Source organism: Cyprinodon tularosa, unplaced genomic scaffold (genome assembly GCF_016077235.1).
Source record: "Cyprinodon tularosa strain WSP-4 unplaced genomic scaffold, ASM1607723v1 ctg462, whole genome shotgun sequence".
Taxonomy (NCBI): Eukaryota; Metazoa; Chordata; class Actinopteri; order Cyprinodontiformes; family Cyprinodontidae; genus Cyprinodon; species Cyprinodon tularosa.
Window position 1 is genome coordinate 261881 of NW_024039188.1, and position 27693 is coordinate 289573.

Here is a 27693-nt window from a genome sequence, read left to right on the forward strand (position 1 = left end):
CTAAATACATTATCTTTCAAATCTCTTTTTGCTAACAGTTATCGTTTTGATTGTGAAAAGCTTTGTATAAAACTATACCAACAGTCTTATATTAAAGGAATAATCTTAAATTGCACATATTCACTTTTATGTTTAATATCCAGAATTTTGGCAATACTTTTTTTTTTTTTTTTTTAACGCCCTCAACCAGCTGCACTAAGAATTTTTCTTGCTCTAATTTGGCACTGCTGCGTTTTTCATGTTAATTTATTTTCTTTTTATTCAGGCGGGCCCTTTGCTTCTATGTCCCCAGATTGAACCGGTGACAGACTCTTCTGTCACACCTCTGCGTGTTTCTGGTTCAGGTTGGGTTTCTGCGCGTCTGAGCTGCGCTGTCTCTTTAATGCCTTCATGTTACCGGAAGTGTTCGGGGTGTTTCCAGCTGATCGGAAAAACAGAAGTAGCAGGATCTCCCTCTGTGGACGGATCTGTCTGCGATAACCCTGCAGCTGAGGCGGAGCGCTCCGGTCCTGACCTCCAGCGGCCCCTTCCCGCTCTAAAAGCCATCTTCTCCGGAGGTGATTTGAAGAAGAACCGGGGGATATCCCCGGTGTCCCTCTCTCCCTCTCTGGTTCTCCTTCAAGCCGTCACTAAGCTGCCGTGAACCGGTACCGTGGGCTGCTTTTAGCCCGGACTGTCATGATCCCAGCTCGGAGATGGCGTCCTTCCCCGGTTTGTGTAAGGCTGTCGGGCCCGCGGAGGAGGAGAACGGAGAGCTGGACGGCTCCCTGCAGCAGATGCTGAAGGCCATCGCCGACGAAAGGAACCGACTGAACAGTCGGCAGGAGATCAGCGGACTGGGTGAGTGTGACACCCTGAAGTCCTGGGGCTCTGAGTGGGAGCAGGTAGCAGCCAGGCAGCCGCTTAACATCCTGACTTATTTCTCTCATGAAGCAGCCAGGAAGTCTGCTAATCCTATAATATGTGTCACTTTCTCTATGACAGTTTATAATTAGGGGGGTCAAAATAAAGAAAATATTTAACCAGTTAAGGTCCAGAGATATTGTTAATTATAATCTGTTACTTTAAAAATTATTACTGAAATAAAAAGCAGGTTTTTTTATGCGTTCATGTTATACATTAAATTAAAAATAAAATATCTAAAGTGTTTTTTGAAATAGAGAACAATCGTTCAGTTTGGTTTATAGATAATTTCCTGATTCCCATATTTTCTCAAACCCCTGAACTGATGGTTTGTTATTTTCTTTCTTTTTTCTGTCTTAATGTTGGCAGTGGGCTTTAGGCTGCCCTGCAAGGCTTTAAACCTGGGTTTAACCGGAGACTAAGCCATTCTCAAGCACATATCAAGGAGCTCATTTTGAGCCTGGATCCAGATTTATTGTTGATTCTGTTCATGGTGGAGAATCCTGCTTCACAGCAGCAGGTTGAGCCAAACATCCTCTAAATGTGCAGGGTCATCTTTGAGCACGCCATTTCACTTTTCTTTCACCAGTTCACCGCAGTTCTTCCAGCAGTCCACACTTTCTCTGCTCTCTTTTTCTCATGGTCTTCTCCTTCTTTCCCATCGCCCGGCTTGCCACAGGTTTGCCTGCTGTGTCTAAAAGTAGCAGCAGCAGCAACCCAGACTGACAGCTCATTGGCTCATTTGGATCACGTGCAGCCTGGAGCCGGACGCTCCCCAGGGCTTTACCGTATTAACAGGAGAAGAGGCGCAAGTGAAATTAGACACTGTCCACGGCCAACATGGGGTAATTTAAAGTGTTTTAAATGGGGTTGGGTCCGGATCACGGTCCGCTAATCCGTGACCTCTGAACTGATATTTTGTTTGAAACTTTGAAGCTCGAACTAGTAATCTGTGATAACATGCATATTCAAACCTGAAAAAATCGATGTCGCGGCATATCGTGATATTCGGCTTCCAAAAATATAATATTGATCGTTCAGTTCTAGTATTGATTTGGAAAAAAAAAATTATAAAAATGTTTACCTAAAACAATAAGGGAAAATGGGCTGCATCTGCACCGCCACACTGCTAGATGGCGCCATGGAGCCCTTTAGCTGTGCGGCGCGGCGCCGTATTTGTATTTGAGGCAGTTAGAGTGGAAGACACGGACTGACTCAAACCCCAAACAGCATGGATACCAAAATGACTAAATGGTCATTATCTTCTCAGGAACATATCTGTATATGTCATCAGAAGATATTGATCATTTAATTATTTTGGTGGCAGAGCTTGCTTTTTTATCTATACATTTAATTTTGATAGCTGGAAAAATATCACAATATAGCGATATTGTGATATTGTGATGGTATTGTATTGTTACACAAGTATCGTATCACAACCCCCATGCCATTACTCACCCCTAGTGCACAATCATTTTAAAAATGTACCAGACTGAGGTGCAATAATGTGCGTGAGTTTGAAAAGATAACAGAGATAACCTTTTCTATTCGGTCGAAGCACAGATTTCACTTTATGTGGACTTTAAATGATTGAAAACGGGTCAGTTTATACCAGACGTCAACAAGATGGAGGCATACTGAACAACTGTTGAATTTTTTATTTCTTTTTTGTCCTTAAATCAATGTTTAAGCTTTATTATATTGCATCAAAGGTTAATAAAATGTTTATTCAGCTAAATACTTAAGTTCTGAATGGTTTGCCTTCCTATTTTTTTCCTTTTTCTGTTTCAATTTTCAATAAGATGTATTGAAAGAAAGCCCTGTCACCTAAATGACACGCATATTCAAACCTCAAAATATAAAATGTATTAATAATCACCTAAAACTGCACTCCTACAATCCATCAATATTCACAATCAGACTTCTGTGTGTCTTTTGTTTTCTTTGCCTTAAACTCTGCATTACTGCTGTTAATTTTTAAACTGGCCTTAATGGAAAATCTTGTAGTTTGTTCCTGTTTGTTTAGAAGCTCCTGTGTTTTTTGTGGGGATTTTTTATTTTTTTATCAGATCCTAAGTAAAAGAGGAAACATGACAGGGTTTAAGATGCCTGACTTTTAAACAAAAACCAGAAGTGATTTCAGAGGTTGGAAAATGTTTTTTTTTCAGCTTTCCAAAATGAGTTTATTTGACGAAGTCATTAGCAGGAGTCAACATTTTATTAAAAATAGAAAAATAAATGATGTTCTGGGTAAAATTGCTCCCTGGGCGCCACACAATGGCAGCCCACTGCTCCACTAAGGCGATGGATGAAATGCAGAGAGCTCATTTCTCCAATGTGAGATCAATAAAGTTCAATTATTAATATTAAATGTGGAAAATTCCAAAACAGTCAATGTTGAAAGTCCAGAGTCCTGAAAAAAATTGTAAAAAAAATATTATACTAATAATGTACTATATTGTTAATATATTTACCAACTTATGGATTTGTCTAAAAAGATGGAACGTTTATTGATTTTTACATTTAATGAAACAAACTAAGCTGAAAATATCATAAAGGAGTTTGTACACAAATGCCACCGATCTACACCGTTTGTTACCAAGACCTTTTTGTTTTTGTTTAATCAGCAGTTTAATAACTGAAGGAGTCAAACATTGAGCTAAAAGGACGTCAAATAAACATAAAAAGACGTCAAATAAACATAAAAAGTGAGTTTACCACCGGTCGTAACATATAGAGGGAAGTTTCTGCTCCTCTGGTGTCAGTTTCTATGGAGACGTCAGAGAAACAGAAGAAGCTAGCAGGTACAAAGGCCACATTTCTGAAGAATCAGTAAACAAACTACAAGAGCACTCAGTTAAAACCAAACATGAGATTTAGTGTTGGAATCGACAGACGCTGTGATTAAAACAAGATTTAAATAAATATCAAGCAGATTTCTGACTTATTCTGCATAGTTCCTTTATGAAAAACAATAAAATAACATCTTTCAGATGAAATCGGGATCATGGAAACATATCCACTACTAATGTTTTAGTTCAAATGGGTCATTAGTTTATCTCCTGCTTTAATGCTGTGTCTCCTTCCTGCAGAGCATGTGGGTCAGGCGTTAGGATGTCCTCTCAGGCTGAGAGAAGCTGCTGTAAAGGAGCTAAACTATCCTGCTAAAGTATGAATTGATCTAATTGTCCTGAACCCACACAAACACCCCCAGCTGATAGGAAAGTGTGGGCTGTGCAGTTTGTTGGCGGTTTCTGTCCCGTTTTATCGGCCGCTGAGGCAGAGTGTCGGTGCTGCTCGTTTGCTGTGATGTATAAATCAATAGAGCTCTGTTTAAAAAGCAATGACTTCATCACGGCTCAGCGACCAGAGCTGGTCACCGTCGCCGCCGCCGCTGCTGCTGGATGTTTTCAGCTAAAAGCAGGCAGGAAAAACACCTCCAGCGTCTGCGCTCCGAGACGTTTTTAAAATTCATTAATCAGTTGTGGTTTTTCTGCGGCTGCTGTTTGTGTCAAAAAGTATTTATGATATGAAGAAATTATTGAGAATGTTTTGGCTTTTTTATCTTCCTCTCTGCTCCGATAGGATTGATGTAATGTTCAATTAATGGATCCTAAAAATCTTTGGCCCTTAAGAGGTTTAAAATAATTTATGTTCAGGTACAGAAACAAATGTTTCAAAACAAGGTCAAACATTTAAAATGCTTTTAGTTTGAATATGAATTACCCTCATAACTAATCGAATTAGCTGATGTATTTTGCATCATTTTAGAGTGAAATAAATACTTTCCATAAGTAAAAATGGATAAATGAGACGATAATAAATTATTATAGTTAGTGCAGAACTTCATTAACATCTCTTTCCTCTCTGCACCCTAAGCCCCTCCCACAGCGATGGCTGCTAATCAGTGAAAACTAAGACTTTTCCGTTAGTTTTTAAATGTTTACTTTGGTGATTAAACCCAAAGCCAGACGCTGAAGCTAAAAGATTTCAGTTCTCTTTATTTCTCAGTAGCTGCTCTAGTTTCCCACAGAGGGCAGAACTTTACACACCAACAAAGCAGAATCTACACAAATATTTTAGATTTTCACTCTTGTTTGATCAGGAACCAGAACTTTCTGGTTCAGACCTCAGCAAGACGACGAGGCAGAAAAGGGGAAGGAGCAGCTTCTAACTTGCTGACTTTTAATAAACGGAGATTGTCACCAGCAAACCGACGATGACCGGGTTCAACCTTTATCCCTGCTCTCACTGTGCTGATAACGTAGAAAAATTCAGCTAGATGATGCCGCAGACAGCAGGAGTCTACTTAAGTGTTTTTATGGGAGGTTGTTTAGTTTTTCGGACACTACTTCAAAGCCGTAAAGAGAATTTCAGTAGCAGAAGTCAAACGTTTATGTCTGATTAGACAGTTAGGACTGGATCCAAAGTTCTGCAGTTGAAACCAGGCCTGAGCCGTAAACCCCCAGCAGTACTGTAGTACTTCAGGTAAAGAAGCAGCCGGTGTCTTTTGTTCAGGCTACTCGCTGTCCTTGAATGGTCCTCTGCAGGCTGCTGACTCAGGACTCTTAAAGCATATTACCGTCAGTGAGTCAGGCCTCTGCTTGCATCAGAGAGCCCAGTCTAATTTATCATTTTTATTCAGGGTAATATCTGCGCTCCAAGTTACCATCTGATTTAAATCAGCCCTGACATGTTTGTTTACTTAAAGAGCATACATTCTCCATTTAAAAAAATATTTTTAGATTGTCTATATTAGTTTATTTCCAGGAATAAAAAAGGTGAAACATCACAGGTTTATGAGTTTTACAGCTGGGTTAAATCCCAGCTAGGGAGCCCTTACTGTTGAGATGGCAGCACAAATCCTGCAGAGAGGATTATTAGATGTTTCTTTGCTTTGATAAAGATATTTGATTTAAGTTTTTTCAGCAGGCACTAAATATCTGGTATCTACTCGTACATAATGAAATATTGGCAGGGTGACGATGGCCTGCTTTACGTGGAGTTGTGGGCTAAGACAAAGCTAATCTTGCGAGGAAAAACTCTGATTTATTTTTACGTCTGCAGACGGAGAGAAGAAGCTCTGACTGGGGTTGATTTTTACTCTTGCATATATACAAAAACTCCCAACACACTAGGGGTGTAAATAATAATGGTTTTGTATCGATTCATCGATCCAACAGCCGACGATCCAATGAATCGTCACGTCCGCAAGAGAATCGATTCATGTTTTTTTTCCTCCGGTCTATTTTTATCCATTTGCTCCTGGGTGTAATTCTCCTCCCGTGCTGCGGTGGCGCTAAACCTATTTTGTCCTCCTACCTCCTATTTCTGTAAGGTGAAAAAATAAAAAATAATCGAATCGAATCCCCATGATGGGTGTGATTTACACCCCTACAACACAAACATCCCCACCCCACCAAGGACGTATCCTTTTAGGTTAATCTATCTTTCACTAGCCAGATGGAACGTCTCACGACAGCTGAGTGAACTCATTCTAATCTCTCGTCAGCTTCGTTTGGAGCCTTTGACTGAAAACAGACAGACCTCAGCATTCTTACTCCACATATACTTGAAATTTTGGGGGGAATAACATCATTAATCACGTATTCGGTGCACACACAGAACATGAAACACAGAATGTAAAGACTGAGTAAAAACTAATATCTGTATTTTATAACACTTTTTTATATATGGAGATTTATCTCTCACATTTGAAGGCAGATGTTAAATAGAAATGTTAAATCTCTGTTTAAAAATATCTATAAACCTAGATAATAAAATCTACTTCTATATCCTATTTCTATATTTATGTCTAAATCTTAAATTAATAACTAAATTTTACATCTAATTATACATTTTAAATCTTAATATATTATATGATGAATCTCAAACTGTGTTTGGACTAGATGCCAATTAACAGCTCGTTAACAGCTCTGTTTGTGGCCACGCCCCCAGGATATAGGAACCAATGAGAAAAGAGCTCCGCCCACTTTTACTTCTCCTTCCTTATGCCCTGGGGGGGGGGGGGCGTGGCTACAAACTGAGCTGTTAAAGGGATTGGCGTCTGTCTAAAAACATCATTGAGATCTAAAATGATTCTGTCCTGTCGTTGCCATGGTGACACATAATCTGTGCTGCATTGATTAGGGCTGCTTATCTGCTTGCTCTAAACTCAGAGTTAATTAGATGCTGAGTTTAGTTGCCTGATTTCTATCATCTGTTCTGAAACTGGAAACTCTAACAAAGAGGGTAGAAATACTCAGTCTGATTCTACTCGTTATTTATGAAATGGACCCTGATAGACAGATGTTGATTTTACACTTCATACATTTTCTGCCCAGGTTGACTAAATGCATAAAGTTGATTTTTAACCTAATCTGAGCAGCGAGTATCTTCTTCCTCATAAGATGATTTAGTTTAATCTGAACGTACAGAGTCAGGGACTCGATTACCAGATTATTAGTTCAATTATATTTGGACTAATCTATCAGTAACGTTCCCTCTAATAATATTTTCTAGAGGTTTCTTCATCAGGACAGTTTTTACTTGCAGGCGTCTCTTCAAAATAAAGATCCCAGCTTTAACTGGTTGAAATTTTAGCAGCCAGAAGAAACGTGGAGACGAGTTTCATGATTCAGGTTTAATTACCTCATAACGCTGCTGGTGGCTATAAATACACTGACATCAGCTTGTTGTCTGAGGGAAAAGATCGCCTCAGACGCTGGCTCATCTACAGAGGTCTGATTCTGTGCAGTAAAAATAGCTTCTCTCTCTCTCTGAGAGTCGAGTAATAAATCCTGATGAATATTTCAGGAGAAAGGAGGAGAGTTTTTTACAGGAAGGTACATTTTAGTCTGTGACACAGCTGATTAACGTTGGGGCAGGTTTGACCGCCGGGCATCACTGACAGAAGGACATCCCAGCTGGAAGTCTCCCATCTGTTTACAGTCTGTTTGGGTTTAGCTGCTGGGATGCCTCATCCTGTTGGTCCCAGATAGTTTATCTTCGGTTCCAGCCATCTATTGTTACATCCTTCCATAGATGTGATTTAAAAGGAGTTGGATGAAAGAAGTTTCACTGCAGGGATCAGGAAACATTAAAGGAAAACTACGCAGGCTCCACTGGAGGAAAGTCAGCTGTTAATAGGAACCGTTAGCAGATGAGCTATAGCAGCAGACGACCACCAGGTGCTTATCCCATCTATGATCATGAAATATAGGCTGCTTTTAAGACCGAAATACTAAAATTGGCCTGGAAAATATATCGTCCTTTGACTGTCGGCTTAAAGGGGAACACTGTTTTTTTTTCCATTGGTTCCTTGATTTTCCGTTATTCCATCATGTTCTACTCTCCCAGATGAGTTTAGTGTCATTTGGAGCCGTTCTGAAGATATTCCGTTAGGTTATATCCAGTAACGTCTTCCTATGGGCAACGACTGGAAGGCACAAACTAAACTGTTCATCATTGATTCTTTATGGTACGCCAGCATTCAGAACATGGAGGCCAATCACTGTCCCCCAGACATCTGCAGTTAGATTTTTGATATTTATATCTTTAAAAAACAAAGCGGCGCGTGTATGACATCATCCATGCACGCCGGCTACCATTCCTTCATCCTGTCCGCTGAACTGCTGCTAGTTTTAATCACATGACGTTATCTTGATTATAAAACGGAATATCTTCAGAACGGCTCCAAATGACACAAAACTCATATGGGTGAGTAGAGCATGATGGAATAACGGAAAATCAAGGGACCAATGTAAAAAAAAAACGGTGTTCCCCTTTAAGCAGCAAAATTATTCAGTTGATAGGGTCAGAATTTAGCATGAATGACATGAAGGTTTGGATCCATCCAGCTTTATGCGAACAGTCCAACCTGCTGCTGCTGCTGAAGGCGGTTTAATAGCTTTAATATCCTTTTAACCCCTTTAGTCTTCCAACTGACCATTCCTTCACTGATGATTGGGAAAAATCTAGCCTCATGAGACCATCCTGATCTCGAGAGCTTTCAAGGTTTCACTCGCAGATCAGTCTGGAGACTCTCCGTTGAAGAAAATTTGGAGCCGTTCACCAAACGAACATCCAATCAGCGTTGGCTTTGAGGCGGGTTGAGGTGTGACGCAACGAGAAGCGCGACAGTTCAGTCTAAAGAACATGGCGGCTTCAGCCGATGAAACTAGCGTTAGCGTGGCTATCGGGCAAGTTTTATGGGAATTACAGAGTATTTCTTCACTGAAAGAAGAGCAAAACACTGCTCTGGAGGCTTTTCTCAGAGGAAAAGATGTTTTTGCTCTTCTCCCGACTGGTTTCAGCAAGAGTTTGATCTATCAATTGGCTCCTCTTCGTCGTCGCTCTGTTAGTACGTCATATGTTTCGTGATCTGATTGGTTTATCTGGCCTTTCTATCACCAACATAGGCCAATCAGCTAACCAGTATTTTCGCCCCTTCCAAAAATTACTTCAACGGAAGGTTTCCAGATGGATATGCGGAGCAAATCCATCTGGCGGAGTCAGGTTAGGAGAAATCATCTGCAGAGATGAAAAGCAGCTGATCTATGTCACCTCTTCATGTTGAATCTGTTTCTCCAAGCCAGCAGCAGGTCATCTGAAACATACAGAAAGCACAAGATCCGCCCTGAGGAACCGTCGCATGACTTCATCCTCTCAGCCTGATCACATGACAGAGGCGACAAATGGGTCACACGCTTTAGTCAGGGAGGTCAAGTGATGGAGATTCAAATTTTCCTCCATCTGAAGAGGCCTATGCGGTTCTGGTGTCTGATAGGGTGAGGAGGGAGTTTAACTGGAGCTTGAAGCTCTGGATTAACTGGTCAGTCGACTTCTAACAATCAGCTACAGTCATGAGATCTAGATTTAATCCAAGCAGTTCATGGAAATTTGTGACGTTTTTGATGTTGGTTGTAATTTATGTTTCCTCTCTGATCTTCCTCTTCCGTGATTATGACTATGAAAACCATTGAGTTCTTTAAGTTTCACACACATTCATATTGGGATTCAGAACATTTCACAGCTTCATCATGGAAACACTCTGATTCATTCTGGTTCCAGTTCTTCTTCCCTTTCCAACCCTTCTTTGAGGTGAATTCTGAACTTCTCACCTATAATCCCCACTGAGGCTCCATATCTGCGCTCTCCACCGTCCAGTTCCTACTCTTTGAGTCCAGAGCGTAGAACTCGCTGCCTCTGAATGCGGCTGAAGACGTGCTTAGCTTCCGTTAAGGGTCGTTTGGTGATTCTGCTCACTTTCACGGGACGTATGATGCTGCGCCCAGTTTCATCATCAGCTGATGTATTTTTAAAGCGGGATCAGAGTCTATAAATAGAGCAGGATCTCTCTGAGGTTGCTGCAGAGCCGTTCTCTGCTTAATGCAGGAAGAAGAGGCACAGATGTGCAGAACCGTTGTGAGATTTACGTTTTCAGGCTTTCTTCAGGTCTCCATCTTCCCCCTCAGGTCCTTTTAATTCTGCCCTGGCCTTAAATATTTTAAACCTTTACATTTATTGTCTAAAACTTAATCTCAAACCAGTTTGAGGCTATTAAACTCGACCTTTGTGTAAGGAAGCGGCTCTGCAGTGGAGTTTAAAGTTGCAGCAGAACTTTGTAGGAGGACCTTGAGTTAACGATTTCCCATGGCTGGCACATTTCCGTCTTCCTGATCCGCTGTTTCTCACTTTCCAGAAGCTCTTCCTGCTGGGTTCAGCAGCAGCTCTTGTTGAGAGGCTCTGGTCTTGGTGCCAAGTGTGTCTGGATGAGGGCCAGAGGTCATCTCAAAGCAGCAGCAGATTGAACACACAGGAATCTGTTTGCGTTATCTGAGCTGAGAACATCTTTGTTTCACTCTGGAAATCAATAATTATTTTAAACAAGGTGTTTTCTCTCCTAATATAGCGACCTAATCAGATATTTATTTCTATGATCTAGATATAAATTAATAATCGGGACATAATCTCTGCTGTTTTCAGAAATTTGTCCCACTTTCCTCTTATTCTCCGTTTACATCTTCAGCTCCATTTTAATAATTAAACCTCTAAGTGTTTGGAGGAAATCCTCCTCCCCACACCTTCATCTTCTTCTTCTTCTTCTCAAGCTCCGATGTTATTCAATCAAAGCCAAATGGATCAAAGATAACGAGGTTAACTCTCCTGTGCTCGGCTCCGCTCCTCCCCATAATGTGGGGTTTCCATCTAAAATGGCAAACCTCGGCTGTTCAACCGGCTCTTATCAGGATCTGGGTTCGATTGGTTTGGTTTTTCTCCCCCCGAGCTTCTAATTAAGGTTATAATTTGCTAATCCTGAGGCTAAGCTGCTAATCCAGACTAAAGGAAGCTTCGTTATAAAAAAAGAAAAGAGGAAGTGACGAACAATTATACAAGAAATGTTTTAGATTTTTAACACAATCCTGCTAAGAATAACCAACGCAGATCTTTAGCTTTCCTGTACTGTCCTTTGGTTGAAAGTTCTGGATCTTTTCCAAGGATCAGCAGGAGCGACTTAAGTCGGCAGAAATGGATCAGACATCTAATCACTGGACTTCCTAGGTTCCTTCCTGAGGTTTTCCAGACATTTGTCTCAATATGATTCAGTGATACTTTAAATATTCAGGCCTTAAAGGTGTAGTGGAGGTTTTTTGCATATTTTTGAAAAGGCCCGCCCTCTCCACTTTAAAAAATGCACATGCACAACCCTGTACCCGCGGTACGTGAGCACATTTCTTCTTGTGCACGCTGTGTTTAAAAGTTGCTGTTTGCATCGTTCATACAAGCTTACTATCAAAAGGAAGATTTGCAATTTTTCCACCATGTCAGACTGGACTCCGGTAAGTGAAAATGTGGACGAGCAAATATGTAAACATATCACCAGACTGATTGACAATTAGAAGGACCACTTATTTAGATGATCCAACAGAAAAATCTTTTTTGTTTCCTTTAGCAACTCACTCATTCTTTTCTTCAATAAAAGCCTAAATTTCTGCATCTGATCAGACGATAAGCACCGTTAACATCACCCTTCTGACTCCTAGCAACTGTTGCCGGGTAACGAGACAGGTACTGCCCTCAATCAGGTGACGAGCAAAGCAGCATTAAACATCAGTGTATTGGTGTCTGACTCCTTCGACCTCACAGCCTTAATTTGTACCGTTTTCCAGAATAAAAGCCTCAACAGAAAGATTTGTAAGTGATTTAGTCAGAGATATTCTAAATGAAGGGAGGGACGCCCTGCAGAGGCGGCTTCCTTTCCTCTGAGGTGTTTCCTGGTTTTATTTCCTCAGCAGGAACATTAACATCCTCTGGATGGAGCAGCATCCTGGCAGTTCATGGCTGAAGGGTTACAGAATTGAAATATTATCAGAAATCAAAACGATGCTGATTAATAAAAGCTGAAATGAGAGTTTTAGTCTCTGCTGTGTTTCGTGGTCATCCATCTTAACCCTGCGTTGCCTCTTTGCTGCGTTTTCCAGGCTGCTTTAAAGATGACCGCATCGTTTTCTGGACCTGGATGTTCTCCACGTACTTCATGGAGAAGTGGGCACCTCGGCAGGACGACATGCTGTTCTACGTCCGCAGGAAGCCTGCCTACGTCGGCGCAGACAACGGCGAGGGGAAAAAGGTAATCAGGAGAAACTTCTTCTTTTTCCAGTAAGAAGCAAAAAAATCCACATCACATATGTTTACAGTCTTTCTGGTTATTTATAATGTCGATGAAACGATGAAATGTTCAGGAGGAGGATTTCTGAACTCAGCTGTTGTGAACTGACATGAGGATCATTCAGATGGACGTTATGACCTGAAGCTCAGCCTTCACACACAGATATGCAGAGGAATCTATTCTAAACAATGACTGTGTGCCGAAGATTTAGGTCAGTTATTTTCTTCACAGCTGAGCTGCAATTTAAACCATTTATCTAAACTACTACTAAAGTGTGTAGCTAAGTAGAGCCTGATTTAAAGTACCCACATGTGTTTGAATGGCCTAGTCAAAGCCAGCCTCCTACTTCTATGGTCGGGGATTCACATATGAGCTAACTTTATGCTAATGCTTCGTTCAGACCACAAGCAGCAGGAGCAACAAAAACATGCCTGCTGCTTAATTTTTGATGCTTGTACCAGTTTAGTTCTGACTAAGGGTGTAAATAATAATCGTTTTGTATCGATGCGTCCGGAAGAGAATCGATTAATGTTCTTTTTTTTTTTTCCTCCGGTCTATTTTTATCCATTTGCTCCTGGGCGTAATTCTCCCTCCCGTGCTGCGGTGGCGCTAAACCTATTTTGCCCTCCTACCTCACTTCCTGGTTATACTCTTACAGCAGTGTGTTGCAGTGAGCTTGATGCAGACATTTTTAAATTATGCTCAATATTGAAGCGTGGTCTGTGCTACACGCTGTGGATCTAGATACGGCCGAGGTGGCGAGGAAGTGGGGGCGAGTTTAGTCCGACGATGGAGGGACATGAGGGCCAAAAAGAGCGGAGATCCAGGTGGAAAAAGGGTCCCAGCGTTCTCGCGCACCTCGCTCTTCTAGCGGGTCAAACTTCACGAGTTGTTTTCCACAATTTCAGGTCATAAAAACAAAACAAGCCGGCCTCCTGTCTGCGGTCAGCTACAATTTGGGAGTGGAGCAGTGGAGCGTCTGTGGAGGGGGCGGGACGTCGAATTAATCGAATCGTATTGTGGTGTATTCTTGAGTATCGAAAATAATAGAATCGTTGCTTCAGCCGCGCATCAGAACTAGCGGTGTAAATCACATCCATCATGGAGATTCGATTCAGTATCAATTTCCTGACCTATCTTTGCTGCTCTGGCTGCGCGTTCGAAAAGTCAGTCTGATGGGCGGAGCTACCCTATCCTTTCTTTTCCTGGTTCAATGGCAGCTATATTAGCTGTGATCAGCAGGTAAAAAGTAATTTGAATCTATGTTTTAGTGAGAAAATCCACCTGAAAACTTTTTCTGTGCAGTCAGTTCATCCAGATTACCATCCTGCCTTCAAAGATTGTTTCACTGTCGGAGTCGGTCAAACCCCCACATACTGGCGGTGCGCTGTCACCAGGAATCCCATTCAACAGCAGCCTCTGGCTCGGTCGCCTCTTCGCGTTTTTCAGCTAGTGGTTGTGGTGGCTGAAATGCATTTTTCGCGTATGTAATCCAAACTGCAGGCACCAGGATGATAAAATTGAACATATTTAGCCGGCAGGTTTCTACATTTGAAGTTAATTTAGATGTTAATTAACTGTTTGAGAGGAGTGATCATAGCGCTCTGCATCAGCAGTGCTGTGTCTGACTCCCTGCCAGCTCCCAGATCAGCTTCTCTGACTGGTTAATGAGGCGCGTCCAGCAGCTAAAGTTCAATTTTTCCAACTCCAGCTGCTGCTTCTGAAGAGCATTGCTCGCCTCAGATGCTCAGAAGCTCATGACGCGCTGCTTCGGCTGCTGAGACGCGCTGCAGGACCTGTTGCTGCACCTTGATGCGCGTCGTGCATTGACTTTACATGTAAATTAGCTGCATCTGCTGCTTGCGGTGTGAACATAGCACAAACGGTCAGGATTCTGTATCATTAAAGATACAGGCTCCTCTAATCTGGGCAGATTATGCTCTCAGTTTCAGGTTCAATTCCCCACAGAGGCTCTGATTCTTCTCCTAAAGACCTCAAACCAAATATGTTTGCACCTCTTATTTTTACCCTCCTGCAACTTTCAACCAAGAAAAGCAGCTACTGAGTGTTTTTTATTTTGGTGCAAAGCAGTTTCTTTAACCCAGATAATGGAGATCAGCTCAGTTTTTTTTTAGGGGGGAATAATTTGGATGAAGACATGATGATGCTTATTAATAAAAAGGAAGACTTCTTAGTTCTTTTGATTTTGTTGGACAAACAGCAGCTCTCCATCTCTGCATCATATGAGCTGAAACCTCAACAGAAAATCTTCCCTGTTTTCGCTCGGCAGCAGATGTAATCTACGTTTGCCATTTTAGGCCATCAGCTGCAGTCGTGTCCGCTCATAGGTCAGACCTTCCAAAGGCCACATGTAATTACACGGCGAGACGAAGGGCAGCGGCAGCGCTTCTTCTGATCGGTGCGGAGTTCATCCGCCCTGCACTGCAGATTTTACTGTGATCGTGTCCAAAAATGCTAAAATATATCCTTCTATCTATCTCCTGGTCTGTGGGCGGCTTCTGCGCTGCAGCCCAGAGAAACGAAAATCCTCCAAAGACGGACGAATACCGAATGAGTAAGACCAAATCAAGTCAAATAGCTTTATTTTATTCTAATTAGTCAATAACTAGACTCTTTCAGAACAGCTCTGTTTCTAACAGTTGGCAATCAGATGAAGCAACAAAAAAACACTTAAAGAAAGGAAATATATTTCAGAAATAAACTCAATATTTTTTCCTTTTAATTATTTAAATATTTAAGATTTAATTTCGGACCTTTTTTTTAAAGGACAATGATGTTTGCATCTGCAGTTATTTAACAATCCTGTTTTTTTTTTTTTTTTAGGTAAAAGCTTAGCATAACCCCCCCCCCCCCCCCCACACACACACACACACACACACACACACTGAGTCTCTTTGATGCAGCAGCATTCATCTCTGGCCTTTTCATAATTACATTTGGAGAACAGACTCTTCACGTCAGCCTTTTGTAGTTTGTCCCACGTGCCCCTCCATCTCTGGTTGCCATGGTTACCCCCTCGCTTCTCCAGGTCCGGCTCGCCCTAACAGTTTTTATCTCGTCCTCCTCCTCAGACGGAGGAACAGCTGACTGCTTTGTGCTGCGGGGTCACGGCTTTAACGCCGCTGCTCTTCGTTAAAGCGGCTCAACCAGAGCTTTTAATTCCATCAACCATTCCCTGATCAACTATCACGGGCAGGTATCCGCCTTGCTCTGTGGGTCCTGGTCAGAATCCCAATCAGAGCACATTCACCTGTAACAGGAAATCCTCCAACCGCTCGATCCGGTTCTTCCAGTCTCTACCTTAATCGGTCTGATAGGTGAGTTTTGGAACGTAGCCATGCTGTTAAATCAGAAACTTCTCCTTTTAACTCTGCTTCTTGGAATCCAGCTGTTACAGCTTTGTCGGCCTCCCTGCTCATCAATCCCCGTCAGACTCTCACTGAATCCTGCTTTCTGTTGTTGGTCAATTATCAGTTGGTGTTTTATTAGCAGAGAGAAACAAACCAGTTAAATCTGGAGCAGCTGATCAAGCATGTTATCGGCTGATTTATTTTTATTTTTTCACACATTTTCAGGGTTCTTTATAGCGGTACGGCTGATCAATGATCCAACTATTGTGCAAATAGAGTAATACGATCTAACGAGTTTCTCTTGATAGAAACCTTCCTAAACCCGACTATCTATGATTTGATTGAACTAAATCCAGACGCAGGTTGTAAATTGTTATTATATAAATAAACTTAACTGATTTCTGCTTTAAGATAAGAGACTTTATCCTGACTTTTGAGTCTAGATGTTTTCAGGCGTTCCCTGATTTATGTTATCTGTCGATACATTCTGAAGATTTTGTTTTGTTTTACTCATGTTTCTGTTGCTGTTTTTATAGAGATTTGTTGGAAACATCGATTCTGATCTATCGAAGAAAAGGGTCAATGAGTTTCCTATTCTGCTCTTGCCTGTTTGACATTCAAAGATAAAATAAAGAATAGTGTTTCTCCTCACTTCCCCTCTAGGAAAGGTGACGCTTTTAAGGCTGTTTCTGCTCCATGAAGCCACAGGAAAACAATCGACTTGTTGTCTTTTCTGATCCTAACGCTGCTGTGCAACATCCACCTGTTTCCAACGTGGAGCCTTTTCATCCCATCAGCTCTCCACACAGAAACAGATGTAACCATGGCAACCATTCTGGCGCTCTAAAAGGTCTTTGACTGATACAAGTCCTGGCATTTTAGAGACCCGGGATCTCCCTGAAGAGCGTCTGACATGAAGGGGGGGAAAAAACAGAGAAATCTCTCACACCTGGGGGACAGAAAATGGAGGATTAAAAGCAAAGGGACAGATTATATAATTGCCGTTACAACCTGCAGAGCTAGAATTGGCACTTTTAGGTAGAAAACCTGATGACTTTACTTGGTTTCTGTTTTTAGGTGGAGGTGGAGGTCTACAGACGGGACTCAAAGAAGCTTCCGGGCCTCGGTGACCCAGACATCGACTGGGAGGAGAGTGTTTACCTGAATCTGATCCTGCAGAAGGTAAAGCTGCTGATCGAACAATGGGACACAAAATCCAACAGAATAGAAATAATTTCTCAGTAGATTTTTCTTCAGTCTGCATTTACATTTAATAAATACAGAAAACCATATAAAACCATGTTGGACCCAGTCAGGATGCAGAGATTATAATCCAGCTGGTCTACAAATGAATATTAATCTGTGAATTCATCCTGATGGCTGTTGGTTCCTTTTAACTCCACCAACCTGAGACGTTTGTCTCCCCACAGCTGGATTACGTGGTAACCTGTGCCGTCTGTACGCGCTCAGACGCCGGCGACATCCACGTCCACAAGAAGAAGTGTCAGGTAGGAAATGGGATCAGTCACTGCTGAGTCGCACCCGCTCAGTTTCCTTCATCTTTTCCTCTTCTTCCTCCAGGAGGTTTTTGCGTCTCCCAGCAAACACGCCATGGACAGCAAAGGAGAAGAGTCCAAGATGAGCTATCCCAACATCTTCTTCATGATTGACAACTTTGAAGAGGTAGTGACCTTCGACTGTGATCCTCAAACCAAACATGTTTCTAAATTTGATTTTACGTTAACGCTTAGAGAAATGGGTGTTAGATTTAAACTGCAGAAGATGATGGAAGAAATGTTGGAAATTATTCCGGAAGGACTTGATTGATTTAAAAGGAATGACTGGAAATAAAGCAGAAGTTACTGCAGTGCTGAAGGTGACTTTCCACCACATTTAATCCAGAGTGGCTGAGCTAATACCTCCTTTAACAGGTTTGCTGCAGGAAACAGCATGCAGCTGCAGCATTTAGCTAAATGTTTCTCTTTACGCAGCAGCAGGACCGCAGGTGTAAGAACCGCCATGGATTTAGCCCTGTCTGCCTGTGCAGGTGTTCAGAGACATGACCGTCGGCGAGGGCGAGATGGTGTGTGTGGAGCTGGTGGCGAGCGATAAGAGCAACACCTTCCAGGGCGTCATCTTCCAGGGATCCATCCGCTACGAGGCCCTCAGGAAGGTTTACGACAACCGGGTAATAGTCCCTAACATTAGCGTCTCAAAATGAAGCTTTTTAAACAAAACTACAGATGGATTTTCTGATTATAAATATATTTTATAATCAGTTAACCCTTTATCCCTTTAAAGCCCGATCCAAGAATAAAACAAAACAGAAAATTACTTTTTTTTTTTTGTTTGTTTGAATTCCTTATTTGGCCTTTTAACAAAATATGTAAAAAGAAAAAACAGAAATAGATTTTTGATATTAATAATTTATTACTATGCGATAAGTCAAGATTATTTTTTGTGTAGTCTTCTACTGGCTGTTATCAGGTATATCTGATTGTGTACAATAGGATTTTGAGCAGTTTTTACCATTAAATTATGCAAAAGGTGTCAGACGCAAAACATTTCAGAAACCGTATGCATCAAATACGATACATTTGGCATTACAGGGTTAAAGGGCACTCAGTGAAATACTTTGAAAATCCAAATTTTAAGCTAATAGTGTTATTGGAATCCAGGACAAGACCTTATCACCTTTGTAACATAAAAAAAATGGCTATTTTGATGGCAAAAGTTAATGTCAGTGTAATAAAAAAAAAAACCGCCATCTTGCCAGAATATATTAAGAAATATAGAAACAGTGCTTCTATAAGAAATTCATTCAAAACACTCTGAGAGTAAAAAATAAATTTTTGGTACATCATAACCTTAGAGGCATTAATGCTGATACTGGCAATTTTTTAGTTTATAAACCTAAATATAATTGTTTGCTAGGCTTATTAACTTTTCAATTAGCTTTTTACCTTTTTTTTCTTAACTTTTTTTTTCCAACTTAATTTCCAGTAGGTAAAATAAGATGTACGCTGGATATAGATCTTGTGCATCTAGACCTCACTGAGGGACGTAGGGGACTCCATCTGTAAAGCGGGGCGTACACTGTGCGATTTATTTATTTTAATTTTTTTCAATCGTTGCACGCAGCTGCTGCTCACACTGTAGGATTAACCGCAGGGTTTAGTTGTACAATGTGAGTTCACAGCTCACGATTTATTTTCTGCCCGACGCTCTGATCCGATCTACCTGCTCACACTGTACGACTAAAAACCACGTCGGACTGAGCTCTGCAGTGAGATGGAGCTGCTCTGTTGCAAGTAGAAGCAATCAACAAGCAACAAGCAGAAGGGGGATATTAAGCTCACTATAGTGAAATGCGTTGCCATGGCAATTTGTGTAACTTTGTGCTGAAAGCCCTGAAAAGAAAAGGTGACAACGTATTTGAAAAAAATACTTGGCTGAGCAAAGGTGGCTGCTACAGTCTGTCAATTTTACAGACACAACTGCATTTCATTCATTGCACCCCCGCCACGCTGCTGTGAGGAAGAATAAAAAGAAAAATTATTGTTTGCGCCCTGAGCGATTTTCCCATGACGGTCGGGAGAAAATCGAACATGTTGGATATTCTCCCGACCTCACGATTCCTGATCAGGAGGCGGTCGTTAGAGCCTGATCACCGCTCGTAACCCCCTCTACACTTCACGACGCACGATCAGGCTGAAAGTCGGCCCGATTGAAAGATTCTCGCATGACTGGAAAATCGCACAGTGTACGCCGGGCTTAAGGGACATGCAAGTGATCAAAAAAATGGTAACTTGCCCTTTAGAGGGTTAACCTTATAAACATAGGAGAGCAAATAATGAATCTTCTGTTGCTGCAGGTGAGCGTCGCTGCTAAAATGGCCCAGCGGATGTCGTTCGGCTTCTACAAGTACAACAACATGGAGTTTGTGAGGATGAAGGGGCCACAGGGGAAGGGTCACGCCGAGATGGCCGTCAGTCGGGTGCCGACGGGCGACACGTCACCCTGCAACACAGAGGAGGACCAGGTCTCCCCCATGCATGAACGGGTGAGGGTGAAATCCAGCCCATGAGGCAGAGCAGGAGCTCTGAGCCTCCTGCTGGAAGCAGATAGAAAGTCCAGAAGCTTTGTGAAGAAACCAGGTCACCGTCAATAATAAATGCAGCAGGACTGAATTATGCATCGTTTTACAATCTGATGAGTAAAAATCATGTCTGGTTTATAGTCTGAGCTCAAGATGGAGGAATTCTTTGTTTATAGAGGTCATCGCCACCAACATTAATGGTTGTTAATAGGGCTGCAACAACGAATCGATAAAATCGATAAAAATCGACCTTTAAAAGCGTTGGCAACGAATTTCATCATCGATTAGTTGTGTCGCGCGATTATTGCGTCATCCGCCGCGCCGTCATCACTGCCTCTTGACTGAAAGAGGAAGAAAAAAAAAAGGCAGAGCGAGTCAGCGCCGCAGTTGCAGTGTTGCCAACTCAGCGACTTTTCAGACCCCTCCAGCGACTATTTTTTTAAAAAGCGTTCTAGCGACAAATCTGTCGACTTTTTTCGGTGTCACTGGCGGCTTTTGGAGACTCTTACGTGAAAGCATGTATCGTTCCTACTCTGCCGTGGGACGCCTCCCCCACCCCAACCGCGTTTTCCCGCAGGAGTCCCTCTCAGCGCTGCAGTCAGAGCCTCAGCGTCCAGACTGCAAATGAAGCGCGCATGCACCGGGATTGACGGCGCAAATTGATCACAATAATTAAAATAGCCTGCGCTTTGTAAAGCGAAAAAAGTGATAACATGCAACTTTTGTCAAAAGAAATGAACATGGCACGGAACCACCATGTTTGTTTGGTTTTAAAGTGGGGAAACGTAACGTTAGTTTCTCAGGTAGCTCATCCGATGCTTTCCTTACCGTGTTAGTATGTTACAGACAGGGATAAGGTTGGCTACTTATTTTACCTTTAATTTCATTTGAATTAGCTTAAGCAGCGTTTACATTTTCTTTATAAATAAATTAACTTGCAAATTATGAGGGCAAGGCTTTTAAAGTTTAAATCTTCTGGCAAAGTTAAAGTAAAGAAGATCCTGCAATTTATGGAAGTAAAGCAGAATAAAATCCAGCAAGATCAGTAATATGTCAATTAATTATCTGCCACATTCCCATGTAAATATCTGTCTTTGGAGGATGTGTTTTTTAGCACCCCTAGTTCTCTCATTTTTATTCCAAATACAATTTATAATTTGAATCACAGGGCTATTTTTATCTCTATGGTTCAGTATTTTCTCAAGTAGCAACTTTAACTGCTATACTTTCCTGTCTTAAAAGGCAGAACTCTTCTAGTCTAAAAAAACTTATTTTTTGAAATGGGGGGGCCTATTGTTTGAACCCCTTAGGGGCTTTTAAAAACAAAAATGTCTTTTTTTGCGCTTTATGAAACAAAGTAGCCTATATTTTGTGGATGTACAGCTACATTTCTTATGTAAGTTTGCGTAGTTTTAACACAAACATTTATTTTTCATAATGCACCAGTACAGTTAACGAGCAACCTGTACTTGTGTGCTTGTTTGTTCTGTCTAAAATGTTTATTTTGGAATAAAGAGGTTAATATAAAAAATATTTTTTGTCCGATTCATCGATTAATCGAAAAAATAATCGTCCGATTCATCGATTTTTAAAATAATCGTTAGTTGCAGCCCTAGTTGTTAAACTATGACATTTTTCAGGGTGAACTAACGAGGCGTTTTCCCCACAGGTGACGTCATTCAGCACTCCTCCGACCCCCGAGAGGAACCGTCCCTCCTTCTTCTCTCCGTCCCTGAGAAGAAAAGTCCCCCGAAACCGAATCGCAGAGATGAAGAAGTCCCACTCCGCCAATGACAGCGAGGAGTTTTTCAGGGAGGAAGAGGATGAAGGTGAAGAGACGACAGTAAACTGGTCACTGTGGGTTTTTTCTCATTGCTTCACGTACTGATTTGCACTGAACCGGTTTTCCCAGACATCCACACGGCCACCAACCTTCGCTCGCGCTCGCTCTCTGGAACCGGGCGCTCTCTGGTCGGCTCCTGGCTCAAACTGAACCGCGCCGAGGATTACTTCCTGCTCTACTCGCACCTGACCTACGTCACGCTGCCGCTGCACCGCATCACCACAGGTCAGAGCCGAGGGTGTAGTGCAGTAACACACCGCCATCTGCAGGCAGAAAGCTGCAACAGCAGGAGAAACTATAAGTAGATTTATTTCTTTTCATTTAAGAAGGGAAACTTCTATTATTGATTGATCTTTTTACTTGTGATGATCAGTAGAAACCCTTAATTCAGTATCTAAAATCATTTTAATAAGGCATTAAACAGAAAAGATTTATCGAATTAACATTATTGTTCTAACCTTTACTAAGGAAGCTAATTATTTACAGAGTGATTTTTGTTCAGGTATATTATACAGAGACTTGAGTAGAAGGAAAAACTGTAATTTAAAGGAAAAGTCTGGTCAGCAAGGAATGATCAATGGATCATTATCTATACCTAAAACCAATACGTTTGCATCGATTTGATGAATTTAGCATTAATCTGTATAAAATTGAAAATTTTCGTCGTGATCACTGAGTCTGGGAGCGGCCATTTTTATCCAAATATAGTAGCCCCTCCCTCCTGCCATCTTCCAGCAGTGACGTCACGGTGCGGTTAGCCTAGCGCCATTCTCCCCGCTTTCCAAGCTAAATCAATGGGAACTACTAGACACATCTGCAATCAACAACAATTATTGAAGATTTCCAGAGGACTTCACCATTGAAATTCACCAGAGCTATAGTGAAACTGACAATGCCCACGTGCATGGCAGCTGGATGCTGGAATACATCGGGTAAAAGTGAAAAAAAAAGAGTTATTCCACCTTTCTGATTCCTGATCCTCCACGGACGGGTTGGTCGTTGGATCGCCAACTTGAAGAGGGAGGATTTGCCATCGAACTTCTGGCCAGAGAAAAAACCCGTAATATGTAGCCAACATTTGGAAGAAGCATGTTTTCAAGATGACTTGGATAATAGCGCGTTGTGACAAACACCAGATACAGCACATGATTAAAACACTGATCATTTATTGAACAGTGTAATAATTTCATATTTAAAGTACTTTCAGAATTTCGTATTCTCAATATGAGTAAGCGTTTCCTTTCGAAAGGCTCTGCTGATGGAGTCTGAATTTCATGCTAGAAGCCAAACATGTATCTAGAGCATGAGCTAGAATTGTTCGACTAATTGTGTTTAAGCTGCTCTTTGAACTCAGAAAAAAGACGTCTTAGCTGAAAAGAAAAAGATCTGAACATTTTCCCAAAGGTCCAAAGTTTTCAGGATAAAAAATCATGGTTCTAGAGTCTAGAGGAAGATTAGAGAGAGAATCCTGGAGGTTAAAGTCAGTGTTGGTTTTACGGTACCATGCTGTCTGCTGGCTCTGGTCCACTGAATTCTATAAAGTCCAAAATCAACACCTCCATCTATCAGAGCATTTTACAGCGCGTCATGCCTCCTTCTGCTGACAGGCTTAGTGAAGATGCTAATTTTATTTTCCAGCAGGACTTGGTTCTGACTCTCACTGCCAAAGGTACTAACAGCTGCTTCAATTACTGTAGTATCACCAGCAAACCGGCCTGATCTCAACCCCATAGAGGATCAAACATTAAAGGCTGATTTATACTTCAAAATCAGGTCGTCTGCGTAGGTTTCGCAGTGAAGAAATAGACGTCCCGCCCTCTCTGCAGACGCTCTGCTGCTCCTCTCCCAAATTGTAGCTGACCGCAGACAGGAGGCCGGCTTGTTTTGTTTTATGACCGAAATTGCGGAAAACAACTCGTGAAGTTGGAGCAGCTAGAAGATCGAGGTGCGAGAGAACGCTGGGACCCTTTTCCACCTGGATCCCCGCTATTTTTTCACCGTCATGTCCCTCCGTTGTCACACAAACTCGCCCCCACTTCCTCATCGCCTCGGCCGTATCTAGACCCACAGCGTGTAGCACAGACCACGCTTCAATACTGAGCATAAATCAAAAATGTCTGCTACCACTGCTGCAGGAGGATAACCAGCCCTTAAGGAGGAAGATGAGAACCAATAATGCAGACGACCTGAAGGCTGCTAACGATGCTAACAAGCCTTCCAGATCTCCTCAGCAGCACCACAGGCTGATCTCCACCAGGCCATGGTTATTACTGAAGGGATTAAAGTTAAATGATCCCAGACTGAAGTTCAGATACTGTTTAGTACGAAGACAAACATTGTTTTAAACCCGTTTCTTTATTAAATGCTATTTTTATTTGCCTGATACACAATTGTAGTTATCATAGAAGCTGATTAAGGGTTTCCATTCCCTTTATCAATTTTTAACATTAATAAACAATAAAATGCATCAATGTTTAAATGATTAATATGATTCATTGTCTTGAAGCACAAACATTAATCAACTTTTATCGTGATATTTCCTTAAGGCCTTGAGGAAAACCCAGTCAGTGATCCTATAAACAAAGCTATTAAGTCTCATAATGTTTTAAAGTCATTATTTTGCTTAACTAATTGATTTGATTTGATTCCCTGCTTTAAAATGCTATAAATTAGTTTGTTCCCTTTTTTAAATTAAAGTTTCATTAGAAAAACATATTAGCAAAATGAATTAAAGCTGTGACAGTTCCTCCAGTGATTCCCAGATTCCTAAAATCCATCAGACTAATTTTCTTCCTGGAGGCTTCGTTTAATATTACATTACACTGTTTTCTGGTATCAATTATCAATCTAGGAGAGTTCTGCTTAATTTATGCAGAACTGTGATTTTTCAGATTACATCGTGCAAGTGCACTACTATATGCACATTCTTATGACCATAAGCTAGCACTGCGTTAATGTAAAGTCAACCAAGTTCTGAGCTTTTAAAATGTTGATGTTCTTTGGCTACGGATGGATCCTTTCTTATTTTTCCTATTGAAAATTATTATTTTATTTATATATATATATATATTTATATATATATATATATATATATATATATATATATATATATATATATATATATATATATATATATATATATATATATATATATATTTCCATTACACATTAAATACGCCTTTTTTGTCAGATTAGTTGATTAATAATAAGAATTAATGATTAATAAAATAATTGCTTAAGTACTGCTGCCACAAATATCCTCTCTACTAACATTCATATATTTTACAGAGCTGTGTCCTGCAGAGGATAGTGAGGGGAGCTCAAAGGGTTGTTTTTTTGCCAGGATAAAGGATGCTATTATTTATTGAGCTGTACATGTTATTTCCCAGGCTAAATGGAGGACATTCCTGTTAAACTTATTGTTTTTGTGTTTTTTTTTCCAAATATACAACAGTTCTATATGTGCTTATCTTTGCTATACTCGGAAAAAACACCTTTTTTCCTGCAGAGGGCGCTCTGATACATTAAGTAATTAATCAAGATACTTTAGAGACCGACTCCAACCTGAGAGAAACAAACTTTTTCTCCTTAGTCTCAGCGCTCAGATTCTTCTTAGACTGTGATATGAAGATGCTATAATGAGCATAAAACAAATGTGTCGCCTTAATGCTTCCAAACCAGAGATCCAAAAGTCAGAAAGGGATTTTTTTTTGTGTTGATTTCTACCCAGAAAATCAGAGCTGTTCACTAAAGCCTGACATCAAAACCAGTTGAACCTCCATGTTTTTTAAAACTCCTCCTCCAAAAGTCACTGATCCTTGTGTTTGTGTGGCAGACATCCTGGAGGTGAGGCAGAAGCCCATCCTGATGACATAACGGAGCCGGACTTCCCCCTCAGAGCATCTTTACAAAGTGCCTCCACCATCAGGCAACTGAAACAACAGCAGCGCCCCCAGCTGCCCGGGCGCAGACCTGCAGCCAATCACCCGCTTCACCCGAGACGCTCAGGAGACGACCGAGGCGCAGAGACGCTCCGCAGACAAACCAGCCATCCAGGAAGTGCCTCCTCTTCTTTTTTCAACGCCCTGCCAAGTCCGAGGTCGTCTCCGTGGAAACGGGCCTGGCGTCAGGACCACTTGACCTCAGCGTGAAGAGGCTTTGGTCGAACTCGGAACAGGAGGAAGAGGGAAATTAATGTTTGTTTTCCTGTAAATATCTGCTGCTTTCCTCACTGAGACGCCTTGACTAAAGGTTGTGCTTTTAAAGACCGTCGTCCGTTTTTTCGACCGACGCGTCGCAGAGTTGCTCTTTTTCTAATATTCTGCACCATTTAAAGGGAGCGGGAGATTAAAGTTTGATGTTTTCTTCAACGCAGACAGAAAACCTCCACATTCACAGCCGGAACCAACATGTTCAACTTTAATCTGATGGGAGCGGAAAATGTAAATTTAAATAAATTTACATAAAGGAAATGATTTGTAAGAATCTTATTCCCAGAAGATCTTTTTGTTCATATTTGTATCACTCACAAACCAACAGGTTTTCTTAAACTTTATTAACATCATAAAAAAGTAAGTCTGCAGAACATAACTGGTATTTAATCTCATTATTTCACCGCACTAAAATGAATATTGAATTTTTTTTATTAAATTAGTAAATTCGGTCTATTTCCAGCACTGTTTTGTCTTATTTTAGTTAACCTGCTTAAAACAAAATGTTTTAGTTACTTTGTGTGTAGAAAACTAAGGTTTTGTTACAAGGAAATTTTTTTTTGATGTTTTTTCTTCAATGTAAGGTTACATTTTTTGCAAATAAGTCGTTACATTCTAAACCCTCAAAGTGAATAAATAAATAAATGATTCAGTTAATTAAAGTTAAAAGTATAAAATAATTTCCCTTCATCATCACATTCAGTTTTAGTTTTAATTTTGAGTCTTTTCGACGTTATGTAACTGACTTCACTTCCCTACTGGACCTTTATTTAAAATAAAATCCCCTTTAAGAATTTTTCTTATGTTTTTTTTTTTAAAGAGGAAAAACTCCAGAACAAAAGGGATTAACTTTTTGATGTAAAAAAAAAGGCGAATATTTTCTCCCTTTGTGCTCCTAAAGCCTTAAATCTGTTTCTCCATTTCCATCCAAACCACCAGAGTGAAGCTTTAAGCGGTTCCTCCTGCAGCTTCTGTGCTAAAAAGACCTTTTTCTCGTCATGTTTTCCCGACCTGCCGATCACTTGATGCATCAGCTGTCTGTCAGCTGTTATTGATCAGATCCTGTCAGTAATTTTCATCGATCAAAGTGTTTGTTTTCATCAGTGTTGTCGTAGCTGTAAAGTTCTCCACAGGACGTGTTTTTCCTCAGTTCGGGAAATCCGATCACTCGTCTCTTTGGTGTTTATTGATGATGTTTGTAGAGCCTCCAGCTGAATGTACCCTCGCCGATCAATAACAAAGACTGCTTTAACTGAGATGACGGTTTTGCACTGTAAAACGCTTTTAGCGCCTTTCTGAAAGCTGTTTGGATGTTTCGTTGACGTGTTCATACATCACAGCTTTTGTACACTCGGTTACTGTGCATGTTGGCGATCTTTTTTTGTTGCTCACTTTAAAAACATTTTCTCATATTTATTTATTGAAATACACATTAGCAGAAAATTGACTTTGGCTCTTCTTTTTGTCTTTTCTTTGTTTTATTTCTTTGTCATGTAAAGGCATTTATCAGAAAAAATGTCAACCAGTGAAAGAGCAGCTTTGCAGGTCCTGAGAAAGAGTCTTTGCTACTAAAATAATCTGATCTACTCTCAAAA

General features: G+C 41.0%; 1 protein-coding gene across 1 annotated transcript; it reads left to right on the forward strand.

Annotated features, from left to right (window-relative positions):
- Nucleotides 1-349: 349 nt before the first annotated feature.
- On the forward strand, nucleotides 350-27545 carry kiaa0930 (KIAA0930 ortholog). The gene is made up of 10 exons (XM_038301155.1): nucleotides 350-840; nucleotides 12387-12535; nucleotides 17023-17127; nucleotides 17376-17453; nucleotides 17527-17628; nucleotides 17993-18133; nucleotides 19820-20008; nucleotides 21714-21873; nucleotides 21957-22112; nucleotides 25723-27545. Exons 1-10 carry the CDS (start codon nucleotides 696-698, stop codon nucleotides 25761-25763), a joined length of 1266 nt encoding a protein of 421 aa, XP_038157083.1. The 5' UTR covers nucleotides 350-695; the 3' UTR covers nucleotides 25764-27545.
- The last annotated feature ends 148 nt before the right edge of the window (nucleotides 27546-27693 follow it).

What these genes read in the sequence shown, in the direction of transcription:
- kiaa0930 (XM_038301155.1), top strand. Translation starts at nt 696, where the DNA reads ATGGCGTCCTTCCCCGGTTTGTGTAAGGCTGTCGGGCCCGCGGAGGAG. An exon ending in ACAACGGCGAGGGGAAAAAG is followed by an intron (nt 12,536 to 17,022) that starts GTAATCAGGAGA and finishes TTCTGTTTTTAG; the next exon opens with GTGGAGGTGGAGGTCTACAG. An exon ending in TCCACAAGAAGAAGTGTCAG is followed by an intron (nt 17,454 to 17,526) that starts GTAGGAAATGGG and finishes TTCTTCCTCCAG; the next exon opens with GAGGTTTTTGCGTCTCCCAG.